This window comes from Panthera uncia (assembly GCF_023721935.1).
Source record: "Panthera uncia isolate 11264 chromosome B2 unlocalized genomic scaffold, Puncia_PCG_1.0 HiC_scaffold_24, whole genome shotgun sequence".
Taxonomy (NCBI): domain Eukaryota; kingdom Metazoa; phylum Chordata; class Mammalia; order Carnivora; family Felidae; genus Panthera; species Panthera uncia.
This window is the reverse complement of record NW_026057580.1, coordinates 99,755,149-99,773,604: the sequence shown is the minus strand read 5'-3', so window position 1 is coordinate 99,773,604 and position 18,456 is coordinate 99,755,149. Positions and strand designations below refer to the sequence as shown.

The window sequence follows — 18,456 nt, the reverse complement described above, 5'->3', positions numbered from 1 at the left end:
CATTTTCTGGAGTAGGGAGTCTCCCAACATTTTTCCCCAACCAGGGTAGAAAGCTGCATTGAACTTCTATGCTTCTCATAATCCTTCTGTCACCAAAAAAGGAAAATCTTCAATTAGTGCCATTCATGGCAAGTGTCCCAACTCATCTGTTCAACCTCAGGTCTGACATCACTTCTAGGAAGCTCATGCTGCCACCTACCTCCCCATCCCAGCCCCTGTCTGTTTTGTACTCCTCTTAGGCATTCTTGTACCATTGTTTCACTTTTTATTGTTCTTTCTTTTCCAATAGACCTCGTGGAGACCAGGAACTAAATATTCCTCATATTTGTATTGCCAGCATCTAACACTATGCCTGGCACAGAATTGTTATCCAGTAAATAATTTCAGGAGGGGTACAGGTAGAAAGCAGAAAGAAAGAAGGAGTTTATTTGCTAATCGCAGTAACTAATAGATTTTCACTTTCTTTAAATGCTGTATTTTTGTACTTGATATGTTAATTGCCCGAGTTTGTATATTTATGTATTATAAACTATTAGTCTTTTATTGATTTAGACAAAATATGAATTATAAGAGGTTAATGTCAAAATATTAGTAGCTTCCTATCTAATTTTTATTCTCTTCAGCTTTTACTTATACAATAGTAGAGCCTTCCTTTTTAGACCTGTAGACCACAGAGAGGCTTCTTACAGAGGGCAGATTGAAAGCCAGTGATCAGGAGTGATTCTTCTAGTGGGAAAATGGTAGCAAGAGTGGCTATTGGATTTTTATGGAAAGCTTATAAATAAGGTTGGGGATTTAATTTCAGTATTGTAATTATATTGATATAAATTAATTAAATAATATTTTTCATAGGCAATAGGGAGTCCAAGGAAAATTCAGAAAGAATCCAGAAAATCAGGGAACAAAGACACAGATTCTGAATACTTGCCATCAAACACATCTGATGATGATGATGATCCTTATTATTATTACTATAAGCCTCGGAAAAATCGTAGTAAATTCAAGAAAAAGCCTGTTCTATCCACAAAAAAGGGAAAAGGTCAGCCTAATATCAATCTCAGTTCACAAGATCACTGTCCAGCTACCAGTGACTCTGGAATTACTGATGTTACCACATCTAAAAGTACATGTATCTTTGAAATCAAGGAAGAACGTGGAGCAAAGGACCAAGCTGAATCTTTAAACCCTACCGACGGTGATGTGCCACAATCTAATATCAGGAGTCCCTGTAATTCCTCAGATTATCGCTTTGAGTGCATATGTGGTGAGCTTGATCAGGTAGACCGTAAACCTCGTGTTCAGTGCCTGAAATGCCACCTATGGCAACATGCAAAATGTGTGAATTATGAAGAGAAGAATCTGAAGATTAAGCCTTTTTACTGCCCCCATTGCCTTGTTGCAATGGAGCCAGTATCAACACGAGCAACTCTGATCATCTCGCCCAGTTCCATTTGTCATCAGTGGGTGGATGAAATCAACAGGCACGTGAGGTCATCATCTCTTCGAGTCTTGGTAAGGCAGTTTGGACTCTTTAAATGAATAGGAAAATCCCAATTTTTGCTTCCCTGTGGTAATTTTTACAACCTTTATCACTTTGTTGTTTATCCCAAAAATTAATAAGATAGTTATGAAATCAGAATTTGAAGAGGAAATTGAGAATGGGAAATGAAACAGTAGACTCTGTATTCTTTTCTGACATCAGAAGTTCAGAAGTTAAAGCGCTTTGAGTTAAAAGATGTGGAAGCTTTTGAAAAAATCCATCATGTAAATGAAAAAGACTTCATATACACATTTCCACTCTCAGACAGAAAGGCAGCATTGTGTAATAGTAGCTGCCTGTCTCATCTCTACCTCTTAGATCCAGAGTCATCCTTTGAGGCCTCAGTTACATTATCTGTAAAATAAGAATTTACTCATTCAGCAAATATTTACTGAGTACCTGTAACGTGCCAGGAACTGTGCTAAGTTCTAAAATTAATACCCCTTCATAGACTTACTGCGAAGGTTAAATGAATTGATAAAGTGCTGGCACATAGTTCATTGTAACTTACTAATGTTAGTATTTTGTTTTTAATTGAAGTATAGTTGGCATACAATGTTATATTAATTTCAGGTGTATAACAATGAATCGACAATTCTGTACATTATGCTATGCTCACCAAGACAAGTGTAGTTACCATCTGTTACCATGCAATGTTAGGACAGTATTATTGACAACCTATGCTGTACTTTTCATCCTTGTGACTTATTTATCTTATAACTAGAAGTCTGTATTTCTTAATCCCCTTCACCTATTTCACGCACTCACCCCCTCAATTCCCTCCCCTCTGGCAACCACTATTTGTTCTCTGTATTTATGATACTGTTTTATGTTTTATGTTTGGTTGGTTGGTTGGTTGGTTTTTTTAGGGTTCCACATATAAGTGGAATCATATGGGATTTATCTTTCTCTGTCTGACATCTTTCATTTAGCATAATGCCTCTAGGTTCATCCATGTTGTCACAAATAACAAGATCTCATTATTTTTTGTAACTAATATTCCACTGTTTATATATACCACATTTTTTTTATCCATCATCTATCAGTGGACACAGGTTGCTTCCATAACTTGGCTGTTGTAAATAATGCTGCAGTAAAAATGGGTGACTATATTTTTGAGTTAGCATTTCCATTTTCTTTGGGTAAATACTCAGTAGTGGAATTATTGGATCATATAGTATTTCTATTTTTAATGTTTTTGGGAACTTCCATACTGTTCTCCACAGTGGTTGCATCAGTTTACATTCCCACAAACGGTGCATAAGAGTTTCCTTTTTTTCCACATCCTCACCAACACTTGTTTTTGTCTTTTTGATACTAGCCATGCTAACTGGTGTGAGGTGATATATCACTGTGGTTTGATTTGCATTTGTCATTAGTGCTGGTGAGCATTTTTTTTATGTGTCTGTTGGCCATCGGTTTGTCTTCTTAAAAAAATCCCCATTTTTTAATCGATTTTTTTTTTTTTTTTTGGTGTTGAGCTCTGTAAGTTCTTTATATATTTTGAATATTGGCTAATATCCCCTAAATGGATAGATCACTTGCATATGTCTTTTCCCATCTACTAGATTGCCTTTTAATTTTGATGGTGTTCTTTGCTATGCAAAATCTTTTTTATTTTCACTGGTCCTAGCAGTTTACTTCTGTTTTTGTTTCCTTTGCCCAAGGAGATATATCTGTAAATATTTGGCTAAGGCCAGCATCTGAAAGTTGACTGCCTATGTTTTCTTTTAGGAATTTTATGGCTTCAGATCTCACATTTAGACTTTTATTCCATTTTGAGTTAATTTTTGTATGGTGTAAGAAAGTGGCTCACTTTTATTCTTTGGCATATAGTTGTCCAGTTTTCCCAGCACCATTTGTTATCTTTTCTCCATTGTACATTCTTGCCTTCTTTGTCATAGATTAATTAACTATATAAGCATCAGTTTATTTCTGGACTCTATCCTGTTCCATAGATCTGTGTATCTATTTTTGTGCTAGTGCCATATACTTGATTAGTACAGGCTTTGTAGTGTATCTTGATATCTGGGATTGTGATATTTCCAGTTCTGTTCTTCTTTTTTTTTTTTTTTTTTAATTATTTTTTTTTAATGTTTATTTATTTTTGAGACAGAGAGAGACAGAGCATGAACGGGAGAGGGTCAGAGAGAGGGAGACACAGAGTCTGAAACAGGCTCCAGGCTCTGAGCTGTCAGCACAGAGCCCGACGCGGGGCTCGAACTCACGGACCGCGAGATCATGACCTGAGCTGAAGTCGGTCGCTTAACCGACTGAGCCACCCAGGCGCCCCTCCAGTTCTGTTCTTCTTAAGATGGCTTTGGCTATTCAAGGTCTTCAGTGGTTCCATACCAATTTTAGGAATATATGTTCTCGTTCTATGAAAAAATGCTAATGGTATTGATAGGAATTGCATTGAATCTGTAGATTACTTTGGGTTCTATGGACATTTTAGCAATATTAATTTCTCCAGTTCATGAGCATGTTTTATCTTTCTATTTGTCATCTTCAATTTCTGTCACCAATTTCTTACAGTTTTCAGAGTATAGGTCTTTCACCTCCTTGGTTAAATTTATTCCTAGGTATTTTATTCTTTTTGGTATAACTGTAAATGGGATGATTTTCCTAATTTCTCTTTTTTATTAGTGTATAGAAGTATAACAGATTTCTGTACATTAATGTTATGTCCTACAACTTTACTAAATTCACTACTGGTTCTGATAGTTTTTAGGTAGAATATTTAGGGTTTTCTTTATATACTATTATGTCATCTGGTAATAGTGACAGGTTTTTCTTACCAATTTGGGTACCTTTTATTTCTTTTTCTTATCTGATTGTTGCAGCTAGGACTATTCAACTATGTTGCATAAAAGTGGTGAGAGTAGACATCCTTATCTTGTTCTTGACCCTAGAGGGAAAGCTTTCAGTTTTTCACTGTTGAGTACGATGTTAGCTATGGGTTTGTCATATATGGCCTTTACTATGTTGAGGTATGTTCCCTCTAAATCCATTTTGTTGAGTAATGTTAGTATTCTTCACTCCCTTTGTTCTTCCTTCCTTCTTTCCATACAAATATTATTTAAGGTGTTCAATATTTCATCTACTACCATAGACAGGGAGAGAGAACACAGTAATAAGTGAAACCTCCTCTTGGCCATTGAGGAGCTCAGTTTTGTTGGGTAGATAAACCTTGATTTGAATCTAGGCTCTGCAAGTTCTGAGCAAGTCACTTCATGTTTCTTATGTGTGGGATAGGAATAAAAGTAACCACTAATGAGATTGTTGCTGAAGATAGGAGATATAAAGTACAGCATAGTGTCTGAAATATAAAAGGCATTCAGGAAATTATAGCTCTTCTTGTTCTACTTCTTCATACCTCTGTGCTTTTGTACCTACCTACCTACCTACCTACCTACGTACCCTTAAGTCCTTTTCCCCTTTCTCCACCTGTGAGAACTCCTAAATGTTCTTTAAGAGCCAGCTCAAATTTTAACTCCTCTGAATTTACCTTCTCAGCCATAGCATTGGTCTTTCCACTGTGCTATCACTTTCACTTCTCTTACATGTCCCTTCATGATGCTTATGTTACCGGTCTTCTACCCTAACGTGGCTTTCTCTAGACACGTATCTAGACACGTGAGTCTAGATACACATGGAGTGTATCTCATGGCATGTTTTGTACTAAACTAAACAATGGAAAGAACTCAGTAAGGGTGTAAGAATGAATATTTCCATTATCTTTAATGAGCCTTTCTGCAGTAACTGTGTGATTGTTTCCTAGGTATATCAAGGAGTGAAGAAAGATGGTTTTTTACAGCCTCACTTTTTGGCTGAACAGGATATAGTTATCATTACCTATGATGTCCTTCGTTCAGAACTTAACTATGTAGATATCCCACATAGCAACAGTGAGGATGGGCGTCGTTTACGGAACCAGAAGCGCTATATGGCCATTCCCAGCCCCCTAGTAGCTGTGGAGTGGTGGAGGATCTGCCTTGATGAAGCCCAGATGGTTGAATGTCCTGCTGTAAAAGTGAGAATTTCTGCAGAATCTTCTGAGGGCTGGGGAGTAAAAAGAGGAAAGAGATTGAGGAAGTTGTCCATAAAAATATTAATAATCTAAGTGTAATTAACCTACAGTGTTGACATTGGCCAAAAGTTTGTTGCTAAACATAGTAATTTGCTTTTCTCTTGTGCTCTGAACTACATAACCCTCAGGAGTTATTTTGGTACCGTAGGAATTACTGCTTTATATGCAATGCCCATATGTATTTGAATAAGATGGCAGTTTATGTGTGATGCAGATCAAAGTAAACTCTGTTTAGGGACTTCTGCTAGCATTTCTGCTAAGTGGAAAGTTCATCGTGTAGGCTCTGATAACTTTGGGCCAAAGTTGACCTTTTTATCGGAGAGATCATATCATAACAGAAAATACTACTTTAGAAGATAGAGTTTGATTTAGCATTTGTTCATATGTCTTTATTCCATTTTCTTTGGCCACTTTGTAATCTGCACTCAATTTATGAATCTTATCTGTTAGTACATTGGTTCACATCTTAAGGATGGGTGGCGTTGGGGATGTCTCAGTCATTCAGGGAGCCTTTTCATTCTATACATACTTGAACTATTCTTCCTCTTTTGGGGAGGGCTCATAGCAGCCTTCTGCTAATGAGAACCACTGTACTAGAAGATGGCCCATTGAATATGACCTTCAACTTTGAGTGTGATAACTGTGAATAAGAGAGAGTGTGTCTGACCTGAAGCATAGCTTTTCACGGGCTATTCTCAGGAGTAAACATTCCTAATTTCCCCTGCCTTTTTTTCCTTCTCTTTTTATTGCATATTTCTCTCTCATTAGGCTGCAGAAATGGCTCAGCGCTTGAGTGGGATTAATCGCTGGTGTATCAGTGGCACTCCAGTACAGAGAGGATTGGAGGGTAATGTATGGTTTCTTCACATTTTGCCTATATTTGAAAAGCTTGCTTGTTTTTAGGAACAAGTATTTTCAGCCTTTGTTGAAATCCTTACGTAAGTGATTGTACATATATTTCACTCCTAGTAGTTTTAAGCGTTCATCTTTTTAAATGGAATTGGATGGTTTTTGTTTTTATGAGAATGGATAGATGGTGAGTAGTCCCATTGTCCTAAGGTGAACAGTCATTGTGCCCTCCTGAGCAGTGTAGATGCAGGTCTAAACTGAACTCAGAGCTCCAAAATGGTAGGTAGAAAACAGAAAGAAGGTAGCAAGAGAGAGAGAGGAGAAGGAAAAGATGCATAGTCACGATGTTGTAGTTGAAAATGAAAGTCTCATTGGTTTTCTTTTCGTGTTAGAGCAGGATTACTCAACCTTGGCCCCATTGACATTTGGGCCTGGATACTTCTTTTTTGTTGGGAGCTGTCCTCTGCGTCTTGGGATATTTAGCTTCTCCCACTAGATGGCAGTAGCACTGCTAAAACACAAATGTGTTTTAGACATTGCCTATTATCCCCTGGGGGACAAAATCATACCACTCCACCTCCACCTCCATTGAGAACCACTGTGCTAGACTGATAGAGATAAACCAGATTTGATGATTTACTAATTAGCAACAACCAGAGATCTTGTGAATCCCAGGTTGACTACACACTGAGCAAGGACATGAGGCTAGGATATTTTCATTCCATAATTTGTGAGGCCTTTAGTATGTTTCTACAGGCAGGCTGAAATAAAGCCAGGTAGCAAGAACGCCTCCCTCTCCTCCCATCCTCCCCACTCCATGTCTATGTAATATACTTCTTTGTATAGTATACAAAGCACTGGTTTTCAGGATATACGAACCATGGTGACATACTGACTTTTCAGTTGTATGTCCATAAAGAAATGACATAAACATTCAAATTTTTATTTTCCTTATTTGCGAAGTAAGATGTTTTAAGATTAGTTATAATAAAGTATGCAAGCATTTAGCATGGCACCTGGCAGGTATTAAATATTCAGTGAGTGGTAGCTGCTTCCACTGCTGCTTTTGTTGTTCTTATTTCCCATTTATATATTTGTGTATTCATTTTAGCTTCTTCGAAAGTGTTGACTCTAAATTACTTAAGTACTTTGTAGTACATTTATTGGTTCATTTATTCTTTGTGAAGTATAATAAAAAAAAAAAAAAAAAAGACTCGGTTCCTGACCTTCTTGAGCTTACAGCTTAGAAGGGAAGATGTATTTATTAAGTACTTAAGACAAATGTTAAGACTGTAGTCAAGGTAACTTTAATGTATAAGATAAATGTAAAATTCAAACTATAATAGGCTTCAGAAAAGATGTCTCATTCTGTGACATCACATAATAGGGATGTCGAAGGAAGGGACAGCTGAGCCAGGATCTGAAATATTAATATGAGTTAAGTAAATAGGGAAGAATTCTCTATCGTAAAGGAAACAGAAAATACAAAGATGATCTGGCAGGAGGAGCATGGAAGGATATTAGTGTGGCTAGAATACAGAGAGCTGGAAAACTGGAAAACCCAGTAGATTGAATAGGTGGATATAGATCAGACCATGGAGGACTCTGTAGGCCATGATGAATAATTTTATTTGTTTATTTTCTTAAGAATAGTAGGAGCTATTGGAAAGATTTAAACAAAGTGGTTGGGTATCATCTCGTGGTTATATTTGGATTTCAAAAACTCAATCTATTTGCAGTGTAGAGAATGGTTTAGAAGTGGGACAGAGTGGATACTAGGATCTCAGTTGGCTACAATAAGTAATCTAGGCAAGTTGATACTGACACCCTGAGTTTTAACTAGGATTGTCCTGAAGAAATGCAAAAAAGTGGATAAGAAAAAAATTAATAAGGCTTATTCAGTGATGGGGAGATGCCAGGACTTCGAAGTAGCATAACTCCATGTACAGTGACTGTATTTCCTAGTGAATAACACTAGAGGAGAAGCATGTTTGGGCAAAAAGAGTATGAATTTGATTTTGGCAAGTTGAGCTTGAGGCACTTTTGGGACCTCAAAGAAGAGATAGCACATAGGCAAATGGATTGATTTAACAGAAGTACAACTCCATTGATATCTGCATGTAGGCAGTATTTCTTTTTAGATGTTAATGGACTCTCAGAAAGTGTCAAAGTAACTTAATTCAACCTAAATATTTGTTAGGCATCTTCAGAATAAATGTTGTGGGTAGGGACATCACGTTTTTGGAAAAAAAATTTCATGGTTTCTAAAGAGAATATAGCCCAATGTGAACATGTTTAATGCAGAAAAATATTTAAAAAATTACACTGAGCCATAATCTTCATTTAAAGACATAACCACTATCCCAATCTTTTTTATATAAATGTTTGCATGTTTGTCCTCATACTGCATGCATAATTTTATACCTTTTTTTTCACTTAACATTATATTCTAAGCAATTTTTCATGTTTTAAAAATCCATCATAAATGCAAACACTGTAAGGTATAATGTTAAGTGAGCAAAACATGGACTATAATATTGGTTCCCCAATCATAAAACATACAAGTACAACGAAGTAAATCTAACAAACACAAGGCCTGTTGGATTAGAAGAAGATCAGTTTTATCTTAAATACCATACAATTTCCCTCATATGTGGAATTTGAGAAACAAAACAGATGAACATAGGGGAAGGAGGGAAACTAAGGAAGGGCTGAAGCAAACCATAACTATAGAGAACAAACTGAGGGTCGAGGGAGGGAGGGAGGGAGGTGAGGAGATGGGCTAGATGAGTGATGCACATTAAGGAGGGCCCCTGTTGTGATGAACACCAGGTGTTATATGTAAGTGAATCACTAAATTCTCCTAAAACGAGTATTTTTTGCTAACTAGAATTTAAATAAAAATTTGAAAAAAAAAGGAAAAGAAAGGTTTTGTCTTACGGAGAGTACTATATGATTTATTTAATCATTTCTTTATTTGAGTCATTTTTATTCTATATGTTGTTGGCATGAATGTCACTGTGTGGATTAATCTTGTCTCTAGTTTTTTATTATGGTTTTAGTCTTATTTCCCAAAAGTAGAATTACTAGACCAAAAAATGTAATGAATATTGGATCAGTGAATATTCTTCATATCACCTATGTCATTCAGACTTCTTTCCTAATCCAGCAAGCCTTAAATCCAGTAGTCTCATGAGAGTGCCTGATTCTTCTTATGTATCTCTTGATCAGGTGCACACAAGTGAGTCATTTTCTAGTTTTACTTCTGATGGAAATTTCAGACTTTTGGATTAAATACGAGGTTTGTAGAATGGTTACACATTTTAGCTCCTAACACAAAACCTAGTGCAATATCAACAAACGTAAGTCAAAGTGGAATTAACTTTCAGATTCAAGAGTCTATACAATCTGCGTTTTAATTCATGGAAAGTACTATGTGCTGTGTAATATCTATGAAAGCGGTTATTCAAAATAGTAATGTAGAAATATAGAAACAGTTATTCTCAATGTGTTGTTGTTTTTTTTTTCTTCTCAGATCTTTTTGGGTTGGTGGTCTTTCTTGGTATTGAACCTTACTGTGTCAAACACTGGTGGGTTCGACTTCTCTATCGCCCTTACTGCAGGAAGAATCCTCAGCTCCTCTACAGCTTTATTGCCAAGATACTATGGAGGTCTGCAAAGAAAGATGTGATTGACCAAGTCAGTAGCATAAGTTTTTACTGATTAAGGACATTACAAGAAAAGGGAAGCGAGAGCTGGGATGGAAAGTTAAATTTTCAGGTGAAATCCTTTTTTTCTTCTCCCTACAGATCCAGATACCCCCTCAGACAGAAGAAGTCCACTGGCTTCACTTTTCTCCAGTGGAAAGACATTTCTATCACCGCCAGCATGAAGTGTGCTGCCAGGATGCAGTAGTAAAGCTCAGGAAGATTTCTGACTGGGCACTGAAGCTCAGCAGCCTGGACCGAAGGACGGTCACCTCCATTCTATATCCACTGCTGAGGCTCAGGCAGGCCTGCTGCCACCCACAGGCCGTTCGTGGGGAGTTTTTGCCACTCCAGAAAAGGTTTTGTTTTCAATTTCCTTACACTGCAATTGACACTATATTAGTGATAGACAGTGTTTAAGCTATTAGCTTTCTAGCCCCCAGTTTCATTCAGGGTCTTATAAATGAGCTGTTGTCAGTTATTTTTAGCAGTGAGGTTTTTCTTTGGCATGAACCCCATTTATGAAAGAGAGCCACATTCTCAAAATTATTTTCATGGTTTTAAACATTTCTTTTAAAGTTAGGACTATTTGGGGGTTTTATTGTTTTATTCTGTTTTTTTGTTTTGTTTTGTGTATTTTTTGCTGCACTTCAGATATGAAAGGCTTTTGTTCTTGTTCTAATTTTTTGTTCCTACATCAGGGACTTAACTGAATTAGATTACTATATTTTCTTTGTAATTTGTGTCCACAGTATCTAGTCCACTGTTATCCCAGAAATTGTTTGTTCATCAGTCTGTGACTCAGCAACTGGTGTGTTTTGTTTTGTTTTGTTTTGTTTTGTTTTGTTTTGTTTTAGCACCTGGTGTTAAAAAGATAAGGTGTTATTAAAAATATATAGAAAGAGGAATTATATTTTTGTCTTTGCCTTTAAGCAGTTTATAGACAAATAAGGGAAATGACAAAGATTAGTGATTCCTATAAAATAAGGCAAACCTACTTCATAAGAGGTACTTATACATGGCTGTAGACAGTTAGAATATGGAAATAATTTCTATATAAATGGTTAACGTTAGACAGCCTTTTGGCAGCAATGGCATTTGATCTGATCCTTGAAGAATCCTCATTTTTTTTACAGATAAAAAAAAATTCAGGCTTATGGAGATTCATTAAATTATAATGCTAGAGATTCAGACTTAATCTTATCTTCTAACACCCATACTGTTTCAAACATATCGTGTTGGTACTTCATATTTTGGGAAGATTTTTCTACTTCGCTTCTCCATTGACCTAACTGGGAAAAAGTAAAGGAGGATGGGATCAGGTAATAGAATGCTTGCCAGAATAGTAAGAGGCAATTGAGTTGAAAGTGACAGTGGTAAAATGGAAGTGGAAAGAAAGATCCCGAAGATATACAAAGACTCTGTAAGAGTCTGATACTCTTGATCTTATGTGATGTAATATTGGCACTTAGGATTTTCTCTTCAGGAACAATCTACCTTTTCTTTTAGCACCATGACAATGGAAGAGCTGCTAACATCTCTACAGAAGAAATGTGGAACAGAGTGTGAAGAAGCACATCGGCAACTAGTCTGCGCTCTCAATGGCTTAGCAGGCATCCACATCATTAAAGGTAGAAGGTGATTGTTTTGTTATCTCTGATTCTTCTAAATACTTAATGAGGCAGATTAGGTAGAGTAGAAATTAAAATCCCCCAAGGAAGGCATTCTTATACACTACTGATCTTAGTTTAGGTAGGCTCGACCTAATGGAGAGCACTTGTGCAGAACATTTGAAACACCGTCAAAGTTTGCATATGCTTTCACCATACATTTCCACTTGTAGAAGTTTGTTGTTGTTTGGGAAAGGATGTAAACAAAGATTTGGCAATAAATTATTCACCTTAGTCTATAGTAGTGAACAACTGAAAATGAGTAAAATACCTAGAAATAGAAGAATGGTTGAATTCTGACATTCAAGGGAATGCTAGTCATCAATTGACAAAATAAAATTATTTGTAAATTCATTCTTTCATCAAATATTAGCATGTCTGCTCTGCACCAGGTATGATCTCAGTACTAAAGATAATAGAGTAAAGCAAAGTAAGTCTTTGATCTTTTGGACCTTAAATTCTTAGCAAGGAGAGATAGACAAATACACACACACAATGTATATGGATACAGTTATGGTGTTATACATTATACACAAAATTTAAGCACATTAATAGAGAATCTTTTATTTCTTTTCTTTTTTTAATTTTTTTGTTTAACGTTTATTTATTTTTTTGAGACAGAGAGAGACAGAGCATGAACGGGGGAGGGTCAGAGAGAGGGAGACACAGAATCTGAAACAGGCTCCAGGCTCTGAGCTGTCAGCACAGAGCCCGACGCGGGGCTCGAACTCACGGACCACGAGATCATGACCTGAGCCGAAGTCGGTCACTCAACCGACTGAGCCACCCAGGCGCCCCGAGAATCTTTTATTTCATGGAAAGATATTTAATTGGTATTTCCCATCTCTGAGGGATAGTTTTTTATTGCCTAACATCCGGTGTCTTATAGTCTATTATTTCATATATTTTGTACGTTTCAGAAAGGAGGGTAAATTCATTCTCTCATTTTGTAATGGCCAGAAGCAGCATATCAGTGGTTACATTAAATGCAATGGTCTAAATGCCCCAATTAGAGATTTTCAAGATGGATATTTAAAAAAAACAGTATCTAATAATACACTATCTACATGAAACCCTCTTTTTATTTAAAGATACAAATGTAACAGGATGAAAAATGATATGCTATATTAACACTAATCAAAAAAAGCTGGAGTGATTATATTACTGCCAGGCAAAGAGTATTACCAAGGATATAGTGTTATTTTATCACTGGAAAATAAACCTAAATGTTTATGCACTTAAAAGCAAGGCTTAGGGGCTCCTGGGTAGTTGCTCAGTGTATTGAACATCTGACTTCGGCTCAGGTCATGATCTCACGGTTCATGAGTTCAGGCTCCACTTCGGGCTCTGACAGCTCAAAGCCTGGAGCCTGCTTCAGATTCTGTGTCTCCCTCTCTCTCTCTCTGCCCCTCCCCTGCTCATGCTCGCTCGCTCGCTCTCTCTCTCTCTCTCTCAAAAATGAATAAACTTAAAAAAAATTTTTTTAAGAAAACAAAAAGCAAGGCTTAAAAGTAAATAAAACACAAACTGATACAACTATAATTGGAAATAGACAAATTCATTACTATAGTCCAAGATTTCAACATCCTTCTTCCAATTATTGATAGAACAAGAAGACAGAAAATAAGAGGCATGGAAAACTCAACAGTAGCAACTAATTGACATAGTCAACAGTTATAGAACACTGTACCCCACCAAAGAATACACATTCTTTTCAAGTGCACATGGTATGTTTACCGAGACAGAGCATGTTCTGGGCTATAAAACAATTCAGTCAATTTGAGAGCATTCAAGTTTTGAGGTGCCTGAGTGACTTAGTCAGTTAAGCATCCATCTCTTGATTTTTGGCTCAGGTCATGATCTCACGGCTCATGAGTTTGAGCCCCGCATTGCATTGAGCCCTCTTGGGATTCTCTTTCTCTTTCTCTTTCTCTCTCTCTCTCACTCTCACTCTCACTCTCTAACTCTCTCCTCTCTTCACTCTTCTCTCTCTATCTGCCCCTCCCCTGCTCACTCTCTCTCACACTCCCTTTCAAAATAAATAAACATTAAAAAAAATTAAAAGGATTCAAGTCTTAAAAAGTACATTCTCTGACCATAATGGAATTAAATTAGGTATCAAAGATAACTGGAAAGTCCCCAAATAATTTGAAACTAATTAAAATAATTCTGAGTAACCCTTGGGTTAAAGAATAAATCAAAAGGGAAACTGGCAAATATTTTCAAGTGAATTAAAATGAAAACATCAAGAGCTGTGGAATCTTGATCAGTGATTAAAGAGAAATTTATAGGACTGAACACTAACTTAGGAAAAAAGTTGTACGTCATTGACCTCAGCTGATACCTAATTAAGAAACTAAAAAAAGAAAAGCAAATGAAATACCAAGTCAGGAAAAGACAGAAAATAATATATTAATATCAATGCAGGAATCAATTAAAAAGAAAACAAAACCAGTAAAAAGAGACCATGAAATCAAAAGCTGATTATTTGAGATCAGTGGGAAGTTATAATCCTCTAGTCAAACTGTTTAGGAAAAAAGAAAAGACGCAGATTACTGTTAGGAGGAATCGGGAATGAGACAGGTAACATCACTACAGAGTCTACAGATCTTTAAAAAATTGTGAAGGAATCTTATGTACAACTTTATGCCAGAAATTTGACAACTTACATATATGAACAAGTGCTTTAGAAGACACAAATTCCCAAAACCAACTCAATAAGAAATAGATAACCTAGGTAACCTGCATAGCCCTGTATCTATTCAAGAAATTAATTTTACTGTTAAAAAACTTAACCACAAAGTGAATTCTAGATGACTAGAAGCCCAGGTGACTTCCTTGGTGAATTCTACCAAATATTTAAGGAAGAAATAATATCAAATCCATATAAGCTCTTCTATAATATTAAAAAGGAAAAAATAATTTTCAACTTACTTTGAGGCACCAGTATCCTGATTACAAAACTAGAGACCAGTGTCACTCAAGAACATAGATAGAAAATTCTTTAAAAATTTTTAACAAAGTGAATCTAACAATATATTAAAAAAAAATAATACTTTATGACAAAGTAGAATTTATTCTGGGAATGCAAGACTGGTTTACTATTTAAAAATTAATTACCGTTCCCTATCAAAGTAACACCAGCATTCTTCACAGAGCTAGAACAAATAATCCTAAAATTTGTATGGAACCAGAAAAGACCCCAAATAGCCAAAGCAATCTTGAAAAAGAAAACCAAAGCAGGAGGCATCACAATCCCAGACTTCAGGCTATACTACAAAGCTGTAATCATCAAGACAGTATGATACTGGCACAAGAACAGACACTCAGATCAATGGAACAGAATAGAAAACTAGAAATGGACCCACAAACGTATGGCCAACTAATCTTTGACAAAGCAGGAAAGAATATCCAGTGGAATAAAGACAGTCTCTTCAGCAAGTGATGCTGGGAAAACTGGACAGCAACATACAGAAGAATGAACCTGGACCACTTTCTTACACCAGACACACAAAAAAAACCTCAAAATGGATGAAAGACCTCAGTGTAAGACAGAAAGCCATCAAAATCCTTGAGAAAGCAGGCAAAAACCTCTTTGATCTTGGCCACAGCAACTTCTTACTCAACACGTCTCCGTAAGCAAGGGAAACAAAAGCAAAAATGAACTACTGGGACCTCATCAAAATAAGCTTCTGCACAGCAAAGGAAACAATTAGCAAAACTAAAAGGCAACCGACAGAATGGGAAAAGATATTTGCAAATGACATATCAGATAAAGGGTTAGTATCTAAAATCTATAAAGAACTTATCAAACTCAACACCCAAAAAACAAATAATCCAGTGAACAAATGGGCAAAAGACATGAATAGACACTTCTCCAAGGAAGACATCCAGATGGCCAACTGACACATGAAAAAATGCTCAACACCACTCGTCATCAGGGAAATACAAATCAAATCCACAATGAGATACCACCTTATACCTGTCAGAATGGCTAACATTAACAACTCAGGCAACAACAGATGTTGGCGAGGATGCGGAGAAAGAGGATCTCTTTTGCATTGTTGGTGGCAATGCAAGCTGGTGCAGCCACTCTGGAAAACAGTATGGAGGTTCCTCAAAAATCTAAAAATAGAACTACCCTACGACCCAGCAATTGCACTACTAGACATTTATCCATGGGATACAGGTGTGCTGTTTCGTAGGGACACATGCACCCCCATGTTTATTGCAGCACTATCAATAATAGCCAAAGTATGGAAGGAGCCCAAATGTCCATCCATGGATGAATGGATAAAGAAGATGTGGCATATCTATACAATGGAGTATTACTCAGCAATCAAAAGGAATGAAATCTTGCCATTTGCAACTACATGGATAGAACTGGAGGGTATTCCGCTAAGTGAAATTAGAGAAAGACAAAAATCATATGACTTCACTCATATGAGGACTTTAAGATACAAAACAGATGAACATAAGGGAAGGGAGACAAAAATAAAAACAGGGAGGGGGACAAAACAGAAGAGACTCATAAACATGGAGAACAAACTGAGGGTTACTGGAGGGATTGTGGGAGGGGGATGGGCTCAATGGGTAAGGGGCATTAAGGAATCTCCTGAAATCATTGTTTCACTATATGCTAATTAATTTGGATGTAAAATTTTAAAAATTAAAAATAAAACTTAAAAAAATTAACATGATTCACGAAATTAACGGAGAAGGAAAAACTTTGTGAGCCTCTCAATAAATGTAGGAAAGAATTTGATAAAATGCAACATCCATTCCTGAAAAAACTTTCTGCAACCTAGAAATCAAAGATAACTTTCTCACTTTGTTAAAAGACATCTCTGAAAAAATCTATAACTAATGTTATACTTAAAGGTTGAAAACTGAATGTTTTCTAAGATCATGAACAAGTCAAGAATGTCCCATCACCATTTCTGTTCAACACATTACCTGAATTCTCTCCAGTGCTGCAAGACAAAAGAAATAAAAGTTACCAGTTTGAATAGGAAAAGTAAATCAAACTGTCTTTATTTGCTAATATGATTATCCATGTAGGAAAATTACTAGAACTAATAAGTGAGTTCTGCAAAGTTGCATTATACAAGATTAGTATATAAAAACTGATTTTATTCCTATATGCTAGGAATGAATAATTAGAAATTACGATGATACTGTTCATAGTAGTATCAAAAAAATATGAGATACTTAAGCATCAGCTTGAAAAGAGATGTGTAAGATGTTTACAAAAGTCACGAAAACACTGAAAATTACAAACATTGCTGAGAGAAATTAAAGAACACCTAATTATACCATGTTTGTGGATCAGAAAACTCTTTATTGTTAAGGCTAATTCATCCTAAATTGATACATAGTTAATGCAATCAGAATTTTCCAGTCAAAATTTTAACAGGCTATTTTATAGCAGGTGACAGGATGATTCTGAAATTCACCTAGCCAGAACAACTTGAGAAAAGAAAAAAGTTTGAAGATTTATGCTACCTGAGTCAAGACATATTTTAAAACTACAATAATCAAGACAGTGTGACATAGGCATAAAGATAGGCAAGTAGACCAATGGACCAGAATAGAGTCCAGAAATAGTCCCACTTATTTATGTTCATTTGATTTTTCCACAAAGATGCAAAGGTATTTCAGTGGAGAAAAGTTAATATTTTCAGTAAATAGTGCTGGAACAATTAGATATCCATACTCAAAAAATAAAACTTTAACGTTGCATTGTATAAACAGTTCATAATACAGAAGATATGAAAGAAATTAAAAATTCAAACTATAAAACTTAGAGAAAAACACAAAGGATAAAAAAATTATGACTTGGGATTAGGTAAAGATTGATAGATTGGTAAACACCAAAAGTACAATCCATAAAAGAAAACATTGATATATTTATCTTCATCAAAATTAATAAACTCAACTCCTCAAAATGCATTTTTTTTTTATAAAAATTTTTTTTTAATGTTTGTTTATTTTAGAGACAGAGAGAGCCAGAGACAGAATCTGAAGTAGGTTGCAGGCTCTGACTGTCAGCACAGAGCCTGACACGGGGCTCGAACCCACGAACCATGAGATCATGACCTTAGCCAAAGTTGGACACTTAATGGACAGAGCCACCCAGGCACCCCACAAAAGGCATTCTTAAGAAAATAAAAAGATAGGGGCTCCTGGGTAGCCCAGTTGGTTAAGCAACCGACTTTGGCTCATGTCATGATCTCATGATTCAGTTCCTGATTTAGAGCCCCACATTGGGCTCTTTGCTGTCAGCATAGAATCTGCTTCGGATCATCTGTCCCTGTCCCTCTGTTTGCCCCTTCCCCGTGCTTGCTGTCTCTCTCTCAAAAATAAATCAAAATAAAGATTAAAAAAAAGAAAGAAAAAGAAAGAAAGAAAAGATAAGGCATTGAATAGAGAAAATATTTGCAAATCACATATCTGAGAAAGGACTTCTATTCTGAATATGAAAAGAACTCTTAAAAACCAATAATAGAAAGCAGCCCAATGCAAATAGACAAAGTGTTTGAACAGAGACTTCAGTGAATATATAGAGATGCCAAATAAAACATAGGAAAAGGTAGATAT

General features: G+C 36.1%; 1 protein-coding gene across 4 annotated transcripts in view; it reads left to right on the top strand.

Annotated features, from left to right (window-relative positions):
* The window catches only part of SHPRH (SNF2 histone linker PHD RING helicase), a 95,150-nt gene that overhangs the window by 19,939 nt on the left and 56,755 nt on the right, over positions 1 to 18,456 (top strand). For all 4 annotated transcript variants that reach the window (XM_049654485.1, XM_049654484.1, XM_049654486.1 and 1 more), the window contains 6 exons: positions 853 to 1,512; positions 5,322 to 5,573; positions 6,399 to 6,477; positions 10,015 to 10,178; positions 10,289 to 10,545; positions 11,696 to 11,817. In XM_049654485.1, the coding sequence (XP_049510442.1) occupies positions 853 to 1,512; positions 5,322 to 5,573; positions 6,399 to 6,477; positions 10,015 to 10,178; positions 10,289 to 10,545; positions 11,696 to 11,817 (1,534 nt within the window). The remainder of the gene's footprint in view (positions 1 to 852; positions 1,513 to 5,321; positions 5,574 to 6,398; positions 6,478 to 10,014; positions 10,179 to 10,288; positions 10,546 to 11,695; positions 11,818 to 18,456) is intronic.